Source organism: Centruroides vittatus, unplaced genomic scaffold (assembly GCF_030686945.1).
Source record: "Centruroides vittatus isolate TY-2023 unplaced genomic scaffold, ASM3068694v2 contig_2206, whole genome shotgun sequence".
Classification (NCBI taxonomy): domain Eukaryota; kingdom Metazoa; phylum Arthropoda; class Arachnida; order Scorpiones; family Buthidae; genus Centruroides; species Centruroides vittatus.
The window spans coordinates 59552-80211 of record NW_027121376.1 but is presented as its reverse complement, the minus strand read 5'-3'; the positions used below and the strand labels follow the sequence as shown (position 1 = coordinate 80211).

The 20660-nt window shown below is 31.9% G+C and overlaps 3 protein-coding genes across 4 annotated transcripts in view; 1 reads left to right on the top strand and 2 right to left on the bottom strand.

Annotated features, from left to right (window-relative positions):
- LOC136970830 (protein kinase C eta type-like) overlaps positions 1 to 20660 on the top strand; it is a 204144-nt gene that overhangs the window by 135970 nt on the left and 47514 nt on the right. The gene's annotated exons all lie outside the window — the stretch shown is intronic.
- Positions 1 to 20660, bottom strand: part of LOC136970833 (uncharacterized) — a 158578-nt gene that overhangs the window by 97034 nt on the left and 40884 nt on the right. The gene's annotated exons all lie outside the window — the stretch shown is intronic.
- LOC136970832 (stromal interaction molecule homolog) overlaps positions 1 to 20660 on the bottom strand; it is a 53673-nt gene that overhangs the window by 3906 nt on the left and 29107 nt on the right. For both annotated transcript variants that reach the window (XM_067265299.1, XM_067265300.1), the window contains exons 7-11: positions 17993 to 18068; positions 17636 to 17875; positions 16925 to 17025; positions 14538 to 14701; positions 5230 to 5307 (exon numbers count right to left, since the gene is read on the bottom strand). In XM_067265299.1, coding sequence (XP_067121400.1) covers positions 5230 to 5307; positions 14538 to 14701; positions 16925 to 17025; positions 17636 to 17875; positions 17993 to 18068 — 659 coding nt within the window. The remainder of the gene's footprint in view (positions 1 to 5229; positions 5308 to 14537; positions 14702 to 16924; positions 17026 to 17635; positions 17876 to 17992; positions 18069 to 20660) is intronic.

The window sequence follows — 20660 nt, the reverse complement described above, 5'->3', positions numbered from 1 at the left end:
TGTAGAGTTACATTGGTAGAGCTGAACACAGAAATTGATTAAAATTTTGAAAGATTCGTCATTAAATGTGTAATTACAAACTTAAACAATTTTTGTAATTTACATCAAGTATTGAGAACTAATTTATTGAAAGTTAAATAAAATTTATAATGAAAAATTATATGAAGTATACAAAAAGTTTTTAAAAGCATTTAGGGAAATTTTATTCTTTGTTTTGAAGAAAAGTTTATTTTTATCATTTATTGTACACTTTAAAAGAATACATTTTATCCATTAGTATTGTATTAGTATTCAGTATATTAGGGTGCTTGCAGGCATCTGAGCATCACACCATATTTTTTCAGGTAAAATAAGATGTGACTGCAAAAATACCTGACACTTAATATAAACATTACAATTAAATAAAAATTAAATTTTTTCAGCATATTGGTAGGGAAATCTGTTTTTATACTAACAGTGAATGTGCTAAAATACTGTTATCTTTAAATTATAAATGAATTCATAGACAGTTTATATTAAACCCCTTCAATGTATTTTTTTTTACGATCAACCAATGCCGAATTATCAGGCTAGCAAATGGCTATAGTAATATTAATAATTAAAGATAATTTGGTACTAGAGTTAGGCATTAGGTGCCATCTCTTGCTAAATTTAATAATTAGAATTTTAATTAAATAATTTAAATAAATTTAGGCCTAACTGGAAGAAAACAAACGACCCGAAGTGGAACTCGAACCCACAACTTCTGCTATCCGTGCAGACACGTTACCAGTTACGCTACCCGGACCTCCGATCCGCTCTCCTCTTCCAGCTGATATAAGATTACCGTACTGATGATTACAAGATTTTTCATTAATATCATGAAATTGGTTTGGTTTGTTAGATACTCAATATTGACTCTTGGCAGATCACCCATGTGTTGTGTTTGGCAACAAAACATATGATTAATCTGCCAACGGTTGATGCCTCCTAGGAGGACTTTAAGAAATTAACCCCTATTTAAGTGTTACACACATGAAGAAAATACAGAAAACTCAGGTGACCAGGCACAAACCCAAAACAATCCACCAGTGTTCATTGGTTTTATTAACTCTTAACTTATGAACTATCATGAAACTGTTCATTAACAATACTCTTAGATATGTTTAATGTAACTGTTAGGAGTATATACAGCTATTTAATGAAAACAAAAGGATTTATATATATATAGTACTTAAAAGAATATTAGTAAAAATTATTTTTGTGAAAATTGCTATCGAGTTCAACTGTCAGCTATAATTCATATTTGTATAAACTTTATTAAGTAAGTATCACAATGACTATTCAGTTTAATACTGAAATTTGTATAATCACAATTACAGTAATTTCATATTTTAAATACAAAAGTTATATACAGTGGGTGATCGGTTAACGAACATCATCCGTTCCCAGATTTTGTTCGCTATCCAAATTGTTTGTTAACCGATTATCGATTTACCATAGGTTTTTATGGGAATTTGATTAATTCGTTCTGGAGACCCAAAAAATAAAAAATATACACTTTCTTACTACGTTTATTTATATGTAATAATAAAAATACATATATACACAGTCTTGCATCTTTATTAGTCATGTTTTTTCCATTCGTAAGGATTAAAGAATATGTCTAATGTCGATTGCTTTTCTCTCTTCTTTAGGATTTTTTCAGAAGTAATTAATAGCATTGTAATTGTAGAGATCCCCAAGCCTATTAACCTCAATCTGGTTTGGATGCCATTCTAAGACCAATTTTTATTTTTTTTTTTTTTACCAATTGTAGTACATAGCCCAGTTCTGCTTTGGGCACTACCAGGGCCATTCTAAGACCATTGTTCTGACATCCTCCCAATTCTTCAAAAGATGTTTAATAGCAGATATTGGCATTAATCCTCTTTTTCAGAAGAAAACATCTCGCCACGTTTCTTGGTGTTCTTCATTCAAGAGTTCTTGGAGTTCTTCTGTCATCAGATCAGTTTCAGGTTTCATTTTGAGCTCTTCAATGTTCTTTATTTCTCAGATGTGATTTTTGTTACTCCTTAAGCTGCTTGAGCCTTCTTGATTATACTGTATCTTTCTTAGATAAGATTGAACTGCGACCTAGTGTAGACCTCTTCAAGCCATACTGCCCAGCAACATCAGACATCTTCTGCCCACTCTCTACCTTTGCTATTATATTCTCACCTTTCAAAAATAAAAACCCATGCAAAACTTAACGTGTGCCTGCCCAACAGTCTCGCGAATACTATAAAAGAATTGTTTCTGTCAGAAAAATAAAAGGCTGGAATTACAAGAGAGAGTTTGAGAGTTTGAAGGAAAACTATCCGATCAGTATATACCGGGTTGAGCATTAATGTCAACGTCTCCCGTGCTCCAAAAAGTTTTGAATTGTTGCCTGAAGACAAGGGAAGACCAATCAGTATTCATTATTTTACATCGCTTCTTCTTGGGTTTGTTCCGTGAGGTGTTCGTTATTCAAACATGTGTTCAGTTTCCGAACATAAAAATCTTTTGCAAAAGTGTTTGTTATCCAATTTGTTCGTTAACCAATCACCCACTGTATTTTCATCTAAAATATTATTGTACAAGAACAACTTGAGATATAACTGAGTTTTAAATTTTGAAATATAAGCACATTTGCAGTGGACACACTTAAAATAGGAAGCACATAACCTACATTAAAACTTACTTCATTCTCAAAATGAATTGTAATCTCTTTTAATTGTTAATCTCTTTTAATCAGAATAGTGGTTATATTATAGATAAAAAAGCTGTTAAAATAGCTAAAAAAATGAAAAGATTAATTAAATTTTTTAATAAAAAACATATTTCTTTAGTCATGGCAGATAAATCGAAGCAATTGGTGATTATTAAAAAGGAGGAATTGTTATCCAAAAAATTAGAAATAATTTCATCGGATGACTATGAATTATTATCAGGAAACCCTATTGAAGAAATTAAAAGCAATCTTACTAAATTAATCAAAAAATACAAGAATAAAATTCCAGCCAATCAAGTCAAAAATATTCTGGACTTCAATAATGTAAGAGAGCCTAAGTTAAATGTAAGAATCAAAACACATAAGCCTGGTAATGCTTGCAGACCCCTTGTAGACTTTAGAAGAACTGTTTTGTATAACTTGGAATGTTTTTTGAAAAACTTCTTTCAGAATATGGAGAAATCAACCTATAGTATTCAAAATACAGAAGAACTAATTAACGGATTGCTAAAAGGTAACTATAAAAAAATCTTTCCGTATTATGAGTTTGGATATAAAGTCTATGTACCCATCTATCACTTTAGAAATGATAATAGAAAGTCTTAAAACATATAACGTCCCTGAATATATAATAGAACTTGTTAAATTTGTATTCAATAATAATTACTTTAAAATTTCTACAGAATATTATAGGCAGAAAAAAGGCATTGCCATGGGATCGGTTATAGGACCAAAATTGGCTGATAACTATATGAATAAAATAGATGAAAGAATTTCAAGTCTAACAGGTATTAAATATTATGCAAGATATGTAGATGATATAATAATAGTTTATGATTCTCAAACAGTTTCATCCAAACACATTGAAGAATATGCAAATGGATTACATAAAAATTTAAAGTTTACAAGTGAAGATGAACAACAAAATAAAATGAATTTTTTAGATGTCACTATAAAAAGAGAAGAAACAAGTGTATCATTTAGTAAGTATGAAAAACCATGTAATAATGGTAAAACCATTAACTTTAAATCTTACTGTCCTTTAGAAAATAAAAAGAATGTCTTTATTATGGAATTGAGAAAGATACTAAATCGAACAACTCAGCAAGAAAACATAGACATCGAAGTAAAACAATTGTTTAAAAAATTTCAGTTAAATGATTATCCGAAACATATCCTCTGTAAGTGGTACAATTTATATTTAAAACGTAGATTTAATGTTAAAAATAGCATAGAAGATATTTCTTATGTAAAGGTTCCTTATGTTGCTAAAATTTTTGAAAAATATAAACCAATTTTTAAAAAATTCTCTGTATGCATAGTTGCGAGCCAAAAGAATAAGATGTCTAACATCATTAGTATAATGAACAGTGAAAATTCGCCCAGAGACCAATTTAAAATCGCCGGTGTCATATATAGGATGTCATGTACATGTAGAAATCCAAACTATTACATTGGAGAAACCGGAAGAAGATTGGAGTTGAGAGTAAGGGAACATGAGGCAGCCATTAGACTGAGAAGAACGGAATCAGCATGGTTTTTACATTGCCAAAAATTTAATTGTAATATAAATATAAAAAATACTAAAATTTTGTATAAAATAGAAAATAACTTAGAAAGAAAAATTGTAGAACATTTCTGTATCGCCGAACATGTAAATTTACTTAATTTGAATGCTGGATTGATTGTTGATGCATGCTGGGAACGGCTGTTGGGTATAAAACGTAATCAACGAATAACATCCTGATGTATCCACTGATGAGGCCTAGATGGCGAAATGCATATGGATAAAGTAATAAAGTAATTGTTGTTCCTTGCTACCTTTTTGTCTTGTTTTGGCTCATAGAATCCTCGAAGTCGGAAATGGAAAGAGTATAATTTTTACTTGTTATTTAACTAAAAATTTTTTATTTTTAGTGTGTTAATCTCTTTTAACTTAAAAATTTATAATTGCTGATACATCTACAAATACATGTGCTTAAATATAAGAAATCTGTAATTTTGTAATCTCTACTATACATAAAAATTTTAATTTTTAGTAATGATAATATTTAAAAGAATTACTTTCTGTTTACTTTCTTGCTTTTTTTGTTTTTGTTTTTTTTTTCTTTAAATGTACTCCGAGCCCTGTGATTAAGAATCTATAACTTATAAAAATGATATGATAATAAAGTAAATATATTATTAGTGATTTAAATAAATTTTACAAAATTAAAAGTAAATAATAATATTTATAAAAATGATAAAATTTAGATAACTAGTGGTTATCTTACATAAATATAATTAAATATGTTAATGAAATAAGAGATAAATCATTCTAATTAGCTAAATAAATTAAAAAAAAAATGTATTCTTTAAATTTCATTTTTGTTTTTAAATCCTACTTTTAATGAGAATTTATTGTTTTAAATAATATATTTATAACAAATTGAAAAACATACAATGCAAAATTCATATAATTCTATCAGTAAAATCATTTGAGTTTTTAATTTTACCTGCACTTGTTCTAAGACCAAAGGGTGGAGAAACATCTTCATCATTTTCACTTCCTTCATTTGAAGTGCTATGCTTCACTAAAAAGAATAATATTTTTGATTTAATACTTCTTCAAATACTAAGTGGCATAAGTTAAAACCAACTCAATAATACACACTCATGTGTTAGAATACTCAACCCAAAAACAAACAGAATTGTACTTTAACATTGCTAATTCAGAATGCTAATATTTGAATTATGTCTAAATCCCACTTCACTTGAAGCATATCTACAAAGCAATACAATGAGCTTCAATTACCAAATCAAAACTCAAATTCTATTCTCCAAGTAATTTAATTTGTTAAATTTTTCAATATTAATTTTCATTACAAATTCACTATTCAGTTAATTTTGCATAAGACTTTAATTTGAATAAAGCACAAAGATAATTTAGTGTTTCACTTTGGCCAGATAATCTGTAATCTATCCAATGTAGGCTGGATGAATAAAACAATATGTTGTTTAAATCAACTAGAATTTATTATTTCTCTATAGAGTGAAAGGTGAGGTAAATAAAAATAAATGTTATCGGTTATTTCACAAAAATATTTTCAGATTTAGCTAAAAATTTCAATTTAAAGCTAAAAATCATAGATTTAGCTTTAGAGTAACAAATAGAAATACTTCAGTTTATAGAGTTTTAGTATTATAAAGATCTTAAATTATGTCAACCAAGGATTAATCACAATAATCAAATACAACTCAAAAGATAAAAGGTAAAGCTTTTAATGTCTTTGAAATTTTTGCAATACTTAGCCTCAAACTGTATTGTTGTTGTATGTTTATACTTGATCATGTGTGTGTTTGAAAGGATTTAAAATACCTATTATGATAAGATCGCTTCTGGAAAAATTAGATAATCCAATTAAATTGCTTTGTATTTATATACATTTTAATTTTAAAATATAAAATGTTAAATTTAATTTTTTTTAAGTTTAAAAATATTGAGGATGATTTTTTAAAAATATTTTAAAAACTTTGATTTAAAGCTTAGTTGTAAATTAAATAAAGTGAAGAATGAAGAATGAAGAATATTTAAAAATAAATTAAATTGCTTGCTATCAGTAAAGAAGTTAGTTTTTTAATTTTTATATATTAGAAGACAGATTAAGGATATTTTTTTTTAAATTTGAATTGATCTGTATTCACAGATGTAATGCTGAAAAAAAATGTGATTCTCTTCATTCTCCATATTTGCAATGCTCAATATAAGTTATAAAATATCTTTTCCATTTCTCCAATCTTCTAAATAAATAATAATTTACTGATCAGAAACAAAAAAAATCATGAAATTTGTAATCTAAAAATAGAAATTTAAAATAATGATTTCTTCAACATTCTGAGATCCGGGAGTTAATTGCTCGATTTATTACAATGGGGGTGAAAAGTTTTTCCTGATTTACAGTACAGTCAAACCTGTTTTTATGCGGTCTTTTTTTTGTGCGATTTTTTATTTGTGCGGTTTTTTTTGTGCGGTATAGTTGGCGACTAGTCTCGTGCGATTTGTCATGTCTCACGTTGACTTATTATAGCTAAATAAACTTATTATAACATAAATGAACTTATTATAGTAATATTATTGCATGAATATGCGAAAAATGAAATAATTTATTTTTTAAGTCAACAAAACACCACCTGGACAAAAATATTTAAAACAGACGATAGACGAGACGATGCAGTCAAGTGCTGACATCTGTTGTCAATAAATTCTATTTCGTACGGTTTTGAGTTATTTTCTATGTGAGACTTTTTTTATGCGGTCCCTATTGACCGCATAAAAAAATATTTTTTTAATTGTGTTGCGAAAACTATTTTTTAAAGCCACTTGTGAAGTTTCGTGCGATTTTTTTATGCGTTTTTTTTTATGCGATCCCTATCCACCGCATAAAAACAGGTTTGACTGTATTTCCGTCTCCCACGAGTCCAATAAATAAAGGACAAGTAAACATTAAGTCAAACCCGCAACAATCATTCAAAATCGTCAACATTATCCAGTTGCTGACGCATGGGAACATCAATGGCTTAAGCAATTCCACGCCGAAAAGAGAACAAGTCTAATTCCCACAGACCTAGCTGGCCCAGCAATGACACATCTGAAGTGTCATCACTAGAAAACATAAGGTCACAAGACTGAATTCTCATACCTGATGGAGATATAATGGCTGCAGACCCGGTTTTCAGTGTGGACATAATATGAGGAGAAGATGGACATAAACCATAGTAGTACCACCACAGTAGCAGGTGGCTCCCAAGACTCTTGTCCCACTGTACTCCAACTGATCGTTCATCAAGGAGTATTCTTTTATTTTGTGACTTATCGTCCAGATCGTTTTCCTGTCTCCCTGGACATTTGCCACTCAACTACTGAAATGACTGTAAAGAGATATGATTGATAACCACTCTGTGAACTCCCTCGCAATCTGTTAGTTTGTAAGTAAATCAGAACATGAAGACCTGTATCCCTAGAATCTATTCAAGCTTGTAATCATTTCTTTCTATATTAAATTTGTTGTTTAGTTAAACTGGTGTTGATTTCAATTGTTCAAACCAGGCACACTGTCATTTACCTGAGGCTCTCCCCACTTGATATAAAGCCCTCCGATAAATCGGAAGATCTCAATGATCTTCCTGTTAAACTAAGCCAAAGTCATCCGGTGACATCCCGTGAGCGGGTCTTACCGACATGTCGCCAATCAAGAGGGGTTTAAACCAATATTAATTGACCCCCTTGCTTCTCGCAACGTAAGACTTTATTTAATAAGTTATTACTAATAAAATGCTTTGAAAAAATAGAATAAATAGTTTGTGATGTCAAATAGAATAAGAAGAAAAAAAAAGAGATCAAACAAATATATAATAATGAGATTTTGCACAGAAATTAAAGTAAATTCTGTGGAGATAAGAATGAATAACGTTATACTGACTGGATAATTATTTTGTTTTCCAATTGATGATAAATCATGCCAAACAACAAAATAATGTATGAGAACTTAGTAATTCAAAAACTGAAATTCTATAAAAGTAGCAATTTTCGTATTTCCAATAATTCATTCAATGTGTGGGTACCGAGGAGGGACGACGAGGTCAGACTTCTGTCTAATTTTGGCTAACAAGTCGGAGGGACTTGCCCACGAGTCAGCGATGGCTTATTTGTGGTAGGGATCTCGTAGGGACGGGACTACTTTTCATCCGGTCGAGTGTAGGAGGGAAGGTGGAGTCGTGGTAAGGCGATAAGCGAATATTCAAGCAAACAAGACACCATATAACAGGATAACAACGATTTAATGGAAAACATAATATACGTTACCAAAAATCCGACAAAAAAGGGAGGGGACCTATAAAAAGCTATACATCCCTACCACGCCAGGAGAGAGAGAGAGCTCACAGAAATAGGTTCCATACCTCTTGGACAATCAGTAATTCAAATATGCGGTTGGTCACAATGATCGAATATTCCTTTAAAGGGAAGGGTCGGTGGCACTTGAGGCACAATAGTCAAATATATTTCGTAGGCATAAAGGGTAAGATCGCAACTCGATCTAAATCGATGATTGACTCCCCGTGAGGGGGGGAAGGAAGCATCTTATATAGCGTTTTGCTGGGAAAGTTGGTCACGTGCATGTGCTTAGGCCATAGGTGTTCCCGGGATTGGAAACAATACGGCGAATTCGGGCGCTAACTATAAACTTAAGTTGCAAGATGATCTGTACTCAGCGTAAGAACAATGGATAGTTGACAGTTATACGACCGGGGATGCATATTTTCTCGGCCAGAACCATTTTTAGCCAGGATGTTTATAATAGGAAAATTTTCAATAAAAAAATAGGGAACAATGATTATAATTTTACGTTCAGGGGGATTTCCAGATCTCACATTCACTCTACGCTTTCTTTAAAATCATACTTAATTAGTGTAATTTTAAAATTATTTGCTCCGTTATTGTTCGGAGGGGCAAGAGGTATGGTTACATGAAATTGATGTGGGGGGGTTTTTTTTTTTGTGTTTTTTTTTTCTATTTCTCTCTCTTGATAATAATTAATCGGTAACAGAGTTTACAATGTGCAACAGAAATTGGATATCAAGTGTATACAAATAAATCCCGACGCGTGTTAGACGCGTGACAATATTGGTAGCTGGAGGGTAGGAGACGAAGTCCTGGGTTGCTTGGAAGTGGTCAATTGGCTGGGTGACGTCATTATGGAGTTCAGGTTGAGAATGCAGGTCAAAGTTCACAGTGAGTTGAGACTGTTCGTTGGAATTTTCTTTGTGTTAGATAAGTTAGATGGTTGGTCGGTTAATGTTACTAATTTGAATTTATGGATATAAACGGTGTCGAACACTGAAGAAATCGTAGGTAAGTTGGGAAAGTTTCCTTTGTCGTGCGACCACGTGAATGGGTTACTGGCACTTAATCGGTTGTCTGGTCGTAGCGGTTTCTTGAATCAGCATTCTATGGGTTGAGGTGCTGAAATTGGACTGTTCACAGTGAAAAAAAAATAAAGATCAGTGAAAAGGTGCTTGAAGTTATCACGGAGGTCGGTACAGAGGTAGGAAGATAATAAGGTAGGAAGAAGACAATAATTGTCGATTTACTCTCTCTCTCGATAATCCTTTGTAAGATCAAAGCTAGCTAAACATAAAAATTTCTCAAAGGGGTAAACTAAAGGTTAAAATAATATGGAACATAACGCGAATACGAAGGTATAAAATAATGTTTAGGATAATATAAAATAAAAATACAAATGGATTACAATATGGCGGTTGGGTGTTTAGTTAAGGGACCCTTAGTAGGTTTTAACAATGGGTTGTTGCTTTCGTAGAGTTGGATCGCCTCGGGGTGTCACTTCCTGGGAAGTGCTATGCAGGGTCTCGGTTCGAGGTTGACCTGTATCTTCGTTGAGGGAAATTTCTTCCGGTCCTCGTTCTGGTGGACGTTGTTGGTTCGTTGAACGACCTGTTTTGCAGCGCCAGTAACATCGAAAGGTGCAGATGAGGCAGAGTCCAATAACAATGATCCCAAGGCAGCTGGTGATTATGGTTATTACCGAAAAAGGGACGGATGAGGAAGTTGATTTCAGTGTCATTCGTAACAGGTGATTGAGGTCATAGGTGATGGCTGATAATGATCGATAGGAGAGTTTAATATCGGAATTCGCGTTCAATTCTAAGTTAAGGGGAAGATGACCTATTAGAGGCGAGTGAAATAAAACGTGGTATGCAGCTGCTGCGCGTGGGGCGAGGCATTACCCAAGGGAGTTCCGCAACCGGCCATTGGCTTCGAAGGGCATACGGTGGAGTAGATTCCGGTCCCTCATCTGATTCCGCCTCGGAAGCTTCGCTTTCCCGTTCATCGCTTGGATTAGGTTGTTCTTCCGGCAATGGAGGGAGTATAGAGGACAAGGTGAAGTCATCTTCAGGAGGGGAATAAACACTTGGTTGTGGCGCGGCCTTTAATGAGTCTTCTCCCTGTGATATGACAGGTTGCTCGTCGATCATGTCAGGGTTATTTCACTGTTTTCTAGGTCGCTTAACTTTTATATGGGCTGGAATTTTTCCTTTTGCGCTCCGTTTTTGTTGGTTCCCTCTCCTTTCCTTCCTTTCAGCGGAAGTTAGTCGTTCCATTCGGAGGAGGTCTGACGGGTTTTTCTCTCTTTTATGGCGGTCTTTCCACCGCCTTTTTGTTCTGCGCGGCCGTCTGGCTGTACAAAAATGTATCGTCTTCCGATTAGGTAAAACTATTTGAGCATTTGCAAGGTCTAGGGTTAATCCGGCGGCTTTGATGATGTCTTGTCCCAAAATCCCTTCACATGGGGTTGTGACCTTGAGTCGTACGATATCACAGGGTATATTAACTTTCCTTCCTCGAAATTTAAAAGTGGGTATTGCCGTTCTTATGGCGGTGGTTGGCTTCCCTAAGACGTTTCCTAATTTTTGTTTACGTCCAAACTTTATAGGAGCTTTTCCTTTTAATCTATTGGATAGGGTATTTGATAAAAGCGTGCGCTCTACTCTAGGGTCAATATGCATTTTCACAGGAACATTGTTAACATAGACTAATAGGATGGGGTTAAGTCCTGAAAAGGTTGTCGTTAGTCCTATTTTGCCTATCCAGTGGGTTCTATCCTCAGCGGTAGGCTGCGATCGGAAACGGACCCAGTTACTGTCTGGACCTCTTTCGCATCTCTGTGGGGAGTCATTTCATTGTCGCGCACCTCGATTGTTATCATAATTATCTCGGCTATCGGGTGAATTCCGGATTAGGTTCGGTTGATTATTTGGTCGATCGGCTCGACGATGAGGAGGAATAGGATGATATTCGCTTCGCCTGAAAGGTGGTTTATTAAAAGTTTTATTAAAGTTTCCTCGATTATTCTGTTCGGAGATAGGGTTCCGAGAATTGTTGCAAGAAGAGTCGCATTTTAGACTATCCATTCAGATTTTAAGCTCCTCCATCGCTGCGGTTAAATGTTCTAGATCAGTGTTTCTCAAACTTTTTGGTCCGCGACCCCCTTTTGCACTTAAAAATTTCAAAGGACCCCGAAGAATGAGTATGTGTAGAAAAACATCCCGGAGGGAGGGGGGTTAATTTAAATTCAGGACGAGTTAATTTCTTTTGTTTAATTAATCTATTCCATGTTGAAATTTCTCTCCGTTGCGTGTCGCTTTGCTTTTGAATTTTTGTCAATGTTAAGACTAACGAAATTTTTTAAAAAGTTATTTGTTTATTTTTCACATACAAAATAAATGTATTGAAAAATATAAAAACAAAAAACATTATATTTCGAAAGTTTATCTAGTCTCAAAACGTTCCGATTCAGCACAACACAGTCCTCAGAAAAACAAGCATAACTTACCATTCACGATGGGAAAAAGTCTCGTTCAAAACTGGCGTGTCCTTAAGTATTCTCTCATGGTCGCGCCAGGCTGCCAGCTAAAAACGCATATCAACTAAAATAACATTGAAGTATCCCAAGACATAGCCAAATATTGCAGCACCACAGCACTAGTGGAAATTCAAATTTGCCGACTGAAACGCTTTCAGTTGATCGGTTTTCGGATAATCGACGCTCTACCTAAGTCGACTTGCCTACAGACGCAACGCTGCTAGCGACCATCGTTCGAAACGACAACGCTGTTCTATCATAGTTTAGGCGGAGAGTGGAACTCGGGGGATTCCCCAATAGCGCACAAATTTATGATTATAATATTTAGGCTTAATTATAGGCTTAATATTAATTTAAATATTTATATTGTTTTTATGATTTATATGTGCAATTTATTTAAGTAAAATTTATTTTATATATTTTTTATTTCTACTATTTCTAAACATGAATCTATAGTAAATTTATAAAATATTTGAAAAAAAAATTGATTTGGCATCAATTTTTCAGCGACCCCCCAAATATTTTTCACGACCCCTAAGGGGGTCGTGACTCCTACTTTGAGAATCACTGTTCTAGATCATCTAAGGAGGGAGGGAAATTGGTCGATCTATGGTTTTCCCTAATTGTACGCATGATCCCTCGCAGGTGTGCGGTGAGATTCTCGATTGTTTCTTCGCTAATAGCAGTTTTAAAGCCTCATCGAACGTTGCAGGTTGTCTGCTCATAGTTCTTTTTCGGATCCAGATATCAATCCCATTTAAAAATTGTGCCTTGAGTCTCTCGTCTAACTCCTTTCTTTGAACTCTTTCGATAATCGCAGTTTCTGCGGCATTCGTGCCGGGCTCGAGCTTGATCTCTATCTCCATCGCCAGCGCTTGGAGTCTAGCGGCATAGGTCTGAACATCCTCGTCCCGTTTTGGACGCAAGCATAAAATTTTGATAATCAAAAGGTAAATGGCTCGCATTTAAAGCGGACTATCATCAATCTCTTAAACTCGTCGAAGTCATCGACTTCTTTAATTCGTCTGTCCTTTCAGACAAATTCTCCAGCTATTTCCGTAAGTTTTAGCTTAGCTACCGCTAACATCTATGCCTTTGACCAGGTGGCGACCTTGGTAACGTCCGCCAAACAATCGAAAAAATTAGTTATTCTAAGACCACCTGCTTCTCCCGTAAATACGGGCAATAAGGGTATAATACCGCCCAGACCGCCCAACGTGAGTGGGTTCAGTGCTGGATTTGGATTTGGGTTGCTTGGCCCAGCCGCAGGATGGGGTTTGTCCTCCATTGCATTTACGGCTCAATTCTAGTATCTAAGGTAGGGAAAGAGACCTAATTCAATTCGGTCGTGTTGCTCGGATATGGCCTTTTTGTTCGCCTTACCAGGGTTCCGAAAAAGTCAAAACCCCACTCCTGAAAAACCAATTTGTGGGTACCGAGGAGGGACGAAGAGGTCAGACCTCTGTCTAATTTCGGCTAACAAGTCGGAGGGACTTGCCCATGAGTCAGCGATGGCTTATTTGTCGGTAGGGATCTCGTAGGGACGGGACTACTTTTCATCCGGTCGAGTGTAGGAGGGAAGGTGGAGTCGTGGTAAGGCGATAAGCGAATATTCAAGCAAACAAGACACCATATAACAGGATAACAACGATTTAATGGAAAACATAATATACGTTACCAAAAATCCGACAAAAAAGGGAGGGGACCTATAAAAAGCTATACATCCCTACCACGCCAGGAGAGAGAGAGAGCTCACAGAAATAGGTTCCATACCTCTTGGACAATCAGTAATTCAAATATGCGGTTGGTCACGATGATCGAATATTCCTTTAAAGGGAAGGGTCGGTGGCACTTGAGGCACAATAGTCAAATATATTCCGTAGGCATAAAGGGTAAGATCGCAACTCGATCTAAATCGATGATTGACTCCCCGTGAGGGGGGGGAAGGAAGCATCTTATATAGCTTTTTGCTGGGAAAGTTGGTCACGTGCATGTGCTTAGGCCATAGGTGTTCCTGGGATTGGAAACAATACGGTGAATTCGGGCTTTAACTATAAACTTAAGTTGCAAGATGATCTGTACTCAGCGTAAGAACAATGGATAGTTGACAGTTATACGGCCGGGGATGCATATTTTCTTGGCCAGAACCGTTTTTAGCCAAAATGTTTATAATAGGAAAATTTTCAATAAAAAAATAGGAAACAATGATTATAATTTTACGTTCAGGGGGATTTCCAGATCTCACAAATGCTTCAAAATCTAACAGAATTCCTAACTGGCATTAAATAATTCAGAATTGTATTAAGTAAGTAATTACAAACTTGTATAAACATACATGCTAAAATATGAATTTTTAAATACACATTAAAAAATGAATAATTTACCTGCCGGATAAACTGAAATTCCAGATGTTCCATTTCTTTGCAATAATGACTCAAGGTGTATTAAACCAGGATTAACGACAATAGGAAATCCACAAAGCAACTCTATTTGTTTCCATCTGTGTAATCTTTCTTGAAGATCTTTAGTTACTTCCGATAAAGCAGCTCTGAAAGATATTCATATAGCTTAAAAAAGTTAATAAAATTAATCTAAATTTTAAAAATTAAACAGATGAATGATTGTAACATCAAAATCAATTCTTACATAATTTTTAAATATTCTGAAAATTTAAATAATAAATACACTATTATACATTTGTTAAACTAAAGAAAATTAATTAGAAAATCAGTTATATAAAATTACCTAAGGAAATAATTATAAATAAAACAAATTTTCACAAAACATACTTTAAAATATATACACTCAAACATTTGAAATACAGGTTCAAATTAAAAAAAAAAAAAAGCTTAAAGCTCTTTACCTCGATAAATGCCAGGATGCCAGAAAAAAGGGCAGAATTTTAACTTTGAGGAAAGCACAAATTTGTTTTCTTTTAAAAATTATGATTTATTTGCTACACACACATTTTTGGTGTCATTAAGATAAAATTTTACATATTTTATTTTATAATACATAAAATTTCATTTAACTGAATTTTCTAGTTTTTTATTAATTCAAATAGAAATTTTTAAAATATATATATATTTTTTTTAGAATTAGATCCGAAAAGAATACAGTAATTTCATAAATAAAAGAAGATATGAGATTAATGAATAATCCTATACAGATTTGAATCTTATAAGGCAAATGTGAATGGTAGGAAATGCAAATTTGAACAGAATTTTTTATAGTTCATAGGTTGGGACCTCCTGAGTAGACATGTAAAATATGGGGTGTAGGATAGCTAGCTTGTTTCCTGATTGCTTCAAATTAACAATTTGAAGCAATCAGGAAACAAGATTTTAGATATTGATGGCACAGGCTTCATTTTACTGACAAAGACAGAAAATTTTAATCTGCTCGTTTTGATGGCTCACAACCAAATATGACTAACTAGTTTTAAATTTGTAAGTACAGTAACAAGGCAATAATGCAATGAAACAATAAAATTATTTTTTTATTTTTACTTTATATAGCTACATATTTTGCTATTAGTTTAAGAGTTATTATACCACACTGATGATATGATAAGTCCTAAACTAATAAAGAACAAGAAACTACTATTATTAATAAACAATAAAATTTATCCATTCCAAGTAAGTAGATCAACACCAGGTATACTAGTCAACAAATGCTATCTAATAAATTAAATACATACTATTTTGTCTAATTAATTTAACTGTTATTTATAAACAAAAACTATTTTAAGAAAAGTTTGGAAAAAAATCCAGAAACAGGATACAAAGTTGAGACATCACAGTAGTATGCAGAAGTCTTAGCATGCTGCAATGTAGTACATTAGAATGCCATCCTTATCGCACATTTTATTACAGACATTAAAATCTATTTTGTTAATTATCATTGAATGGCTGATCATCTGCATCTAAAATTTTACGTGCGCGCTCAGGAGGCCCCATCTACAAACTGCAAAGTTTCATTCAAATTTGCCTTTCCCAACACATGTTCTCTCATTGTTACACGAAACAGTTAATTATTTGTATCAAATATTTTAAAATGTCATGTAGTATAACAATAATCAGTGTTATTTTAAATAATAAGTTTATTATTATATTACGATTTATCATTTATTCAAATTCACACAAGTGTTTTAATGATAACGCGTTAACAGTGGAAAAAAACCGCGCTAATAGATAATTTTGACTCCTTTTTTTAAATTGAACGTTACATATTTTCGAACAAAACCTTTATCCACAACCTATTACGTAGTCAGCTCGCATAGTCTCAGTAGGTTGCATTTTCTTTGGTATTAAAAAAATTCAACATAAAATTAGCAATATTGAACAAACAAGTTCTAAACTATTATACAAATTACATGTCATTACCGATACTTAGCAAAAACAAATAATATTATAACAGAGAAAATAATATAAATGCATTAAGAAAAATTAAAAATTATATCAATTGATTTAAATTATCTATTTGAAAATATCTTTATGAATTCAGTAAATTAACAACAATTTACAAATTACGACCTCAAAAATTTCGTTTTCTGCACTTTTTTCTTTACGAGGATTTTAAATAATAATAATGGAAAAATGAAAATCAATATTTTAAGAATAATATATAAAAAAGAAGAAAATAAATAAATAAACAGATTAAAATTGATCCATAAATTACCAATTTATAAATTATCTATATTTTGAAAATATTTCTCTCATCTCATTAATTGGAATTATTAAAGAAATACTTTTATAAATATAAAACTTACTTTGCTTGGAGAATTCTATTGTCCACATCATCTATTGATCCCCCGTGAGCAATACGAAAAGATCCAAGAAAACTAGTTCTTCTTTTACGAAGTTTTTCACACTTGAAAGTATTTTATTAAATTTATTAACAAATATATCTACAATTTTTAAAATGTTAACTCAGTTATAAAGATCTTTTTTTATATTATCTCTCAAAATAAAATTAGAACAACTTATCAAGAATTTAAATTAAATAATTTTAATTGCAATAAAACAAATATATATATATATAATAATTATATATAAAAAACACCCTTTCATACATTTCCAGCATGTCTTTATAGTTCTAACAAATGTTTTTGACTTGATTTACAGGCCTTCTTCAGATTAGAAGCTGTTCTAATTAGGAGTTATGATGTTCCAAAATGGAACAATTCAAAATTTCTTTAAGGTTATTTAAATTTCTTATGTTGTAACTTGAGATTTATAAATTTAAATAAAATTATTTATTGAAAATATAAAAGAACATAATAATAATAAACTTTCACTAGAACTATAAAGAAGTGTTGGAAATCTACAAAAAGATGTGTTTTTTTATATATAATTTATAAAAATTCCAGCTTATGGTAGAAGATTTAGTTCAATGTTTTATACTCAAATCATTTGAGCTTATACATATTTATAGGTAAAAAACTAACTTAATTTTTTTTTTAAATACTGTATTTACTTACTCCTTCCTTGGCTGCTGCTAATTGTTGTTCTGCTGCAGATCTTTTAGCATTATAATGCCGTAGTTCTAATTCGTGTGTCATTTGTAACCAGTGTTGTAGTGCTGGAGGTGGTACCCAAGACCTAGATTCCAAAGCTTTTTTTGCTACTTTCAATTCTTCTCGTGCATTTTGTAATTGTTGTTCTAACTGTTGTAATCTAGATTGCCCAGTATCAAGATTATCTGTCTCTTCAATACTAATCTAATAAAATATGAAAAAATTTGCAAGAATATCTATACAGTTCAATCAATGAAAAATACTTCTTTTTAATTTATTATAAAATTATTTAATATATTATTATTTATTAAAATGGCTTACTTCTTCATGTAACCTTTGTTCTAAATTCTTTTTCTCCTGCATAACACTTTCATGTTCTATTTTAGCTTTGTCCAATCTGTAATAAATATATAATTTTTGTATTATTTTAAGTTTAGGGAATAAAGTTTAAAGTTTAAGCTTTATTAATCAAGAAAAAATTTAATGTAGAATAAATATGTATATTAATCTAATGTTATTTATATTATATATAATATAAATAATATATATATGTTATATATATTATACTGTATTTACTCGCTTATAAGACAACCTCGCATATAGGACGAGGTGTGACTATAAAGATCAAAATAAAGAATATTAGATGTGATAGAATTCTAATTTTATTTCATTCAATTAACAAAAATAAAATATCAAATAAATGTAAATGCACACATTGTCCTGAAAAAATTATTGGCATTTTAAACTAAGGAAAAATCTTGTAAAATCGACAACATAATTTGTTCATGTAAAGTTGGAGAATAAGGAACCATTTTTGCCAATTCTTAACAGTCGAATCCACTCTCCATCGATTGAGTTTCTCCGAATTCTGATTTCTGAATAATCATGTTTTCATGTGGAAATGGATTAAAACTTATATCAGGCTCCTGTGTGATTTTGGAATTTCAAATTTGAATTCAATTCAAAAGCTTTGCTTTTCCTATTGCTATTCATCTTTACTCCTGACAATACACAAGAATGATTGAAATGACCCAGATAAAATACTTCTATTTTTAAACTCCAGAGGGTGAGCATCCAATAAAAAATGCAAACACGTGGTTCACAAAAATTATTGCAAAAACGCAAAGAATCCTTTGCTCGTGCATATAGGACAACCTAGGTTTTTGAAGCAATGAAAAATGAATAAAAACCTCATCTTATATGTGAGTAAATACTGTATATGCATATATATATATTTTAAATACAGAGAATCTTGATGATAATTAACATTGTGATTGACCAACAAATGCAGATTAAAATTACAGAAATCATTTTAAAAATTCATGAATTAATTGCATGTATTCTTCAAATGACTCTTGCATGTAGAAGATTTAATGATAAAAAAAATAATAATTCATACATTTTTAATGACATTCCTGATTGCAAAGCCTCATTTTGCATTGATCATTAAGAAGTTTTTATAATTACTAAATTATAGAATTATACTTTCTCTTAACAACATAAAAACATATAAACAGATAATAAAAATATCTTCTTTACTTGCCATGTCCAATCACCAGGAACAAACTATTCTCCACAGCAGAGACGACCTTTCTTTAGAGACTAAGCCTCTGCCAAATTATCTGTTTATTATCTGTTTACGTGTTTTTATGTTGTTAATACTGTATTTCCACCAGCCCTATTTTACAAAGATATACTTTCTCTTATTTCCACAATATATATATATGACAGATAACTTTTGTTTCACAAAATCAAATTGGTATTAAAAAAAGAAAGACAATCTTAAAACATAATACATTGCATTTTATTAAATGCAATATATTATTTCTATTTTAAGACTGTGATAGTAAATCTAAATGAGTTTTAAAATCTATGTCCAAAGCTCTAGTGATCATCTTTAACACATCCAGTTAATTCTAAAGTACGGTTTGAATTGAGAGGCCAGTTAAAATTGATGTTCACCCTCACTAAAACTCTAGATTTAATTCTTAAATCTAAATAGTGATTTAATTCACTGATATAGAGGAGTTAATTCTCAATTTACAGGTTAACCCTCTATTTAACTTCTCCATAAAACAAAAATGTATTCAATTTTTATGACTATTTTAAGCTCTTGCAAAAAGTTAAAACTAAGCAGCTATATAATAATCATATCACCATCAGACTTACAGTTTAAAAAATTCCTACCCTTACTTCTACATTATCCTCATTTGTTTTAGTTTTTAAGTTTTTGTAACAAAAATAACAACTGTTTACTATTTCACGTATAATTCCTCAGCAATTATTATATCCTGTCTCCATATTTGTTAATGAACTTTTTTTTTCAGTTTCTAACACATTTTAATATTTTAATAATACTCAAATTTCACATAGTACCGTTTATCATCGAATCTGTTAAGTTGCTAAGCTTTGAAACCATATACTTCATTTGTACATAACAATTCATACAAACACATTATCACACATTTGGAAAAATTATAAAAGTTGTCATCATATCTTTGTCCACTTCAAATCGAGGCAGATGAGAGCCTCTAAGAAAAATAAAATTGACTCACCAACATCTTCATCAGACTGTTGTTATTTTGAAAGTGGGATGTGAAAAATGTAAAAATACTTATTTATTTTTGATGTTTTTTTCTACAAGTGTTATAATAATACGTGTCATCCCGATATATATGTGAAGATCAGGATTTTTAGATTGTGAACATTTTTATATAATTTTAATTAAAATATTTAACTACATTTTATACAAAAATGGAACAAAGTAAACCAAAAAAGGTTAGTTTAACGGGAAATCAAGTGACAAAACTTTCTGATGATTGGTTTAAACTCGATTTCCACAAGCTGAGTTCCTTGTTAAGATGAGTAAAATTTCTGTGTCACGACTATGTCACCCATCACTTTATTGGCCCAAAGAGATCATCTCCTCTGACGAAATCAAGGAAGGGCCTGCAAAACATCTCTCCATGTAAAAAGGGCGTACGATGAG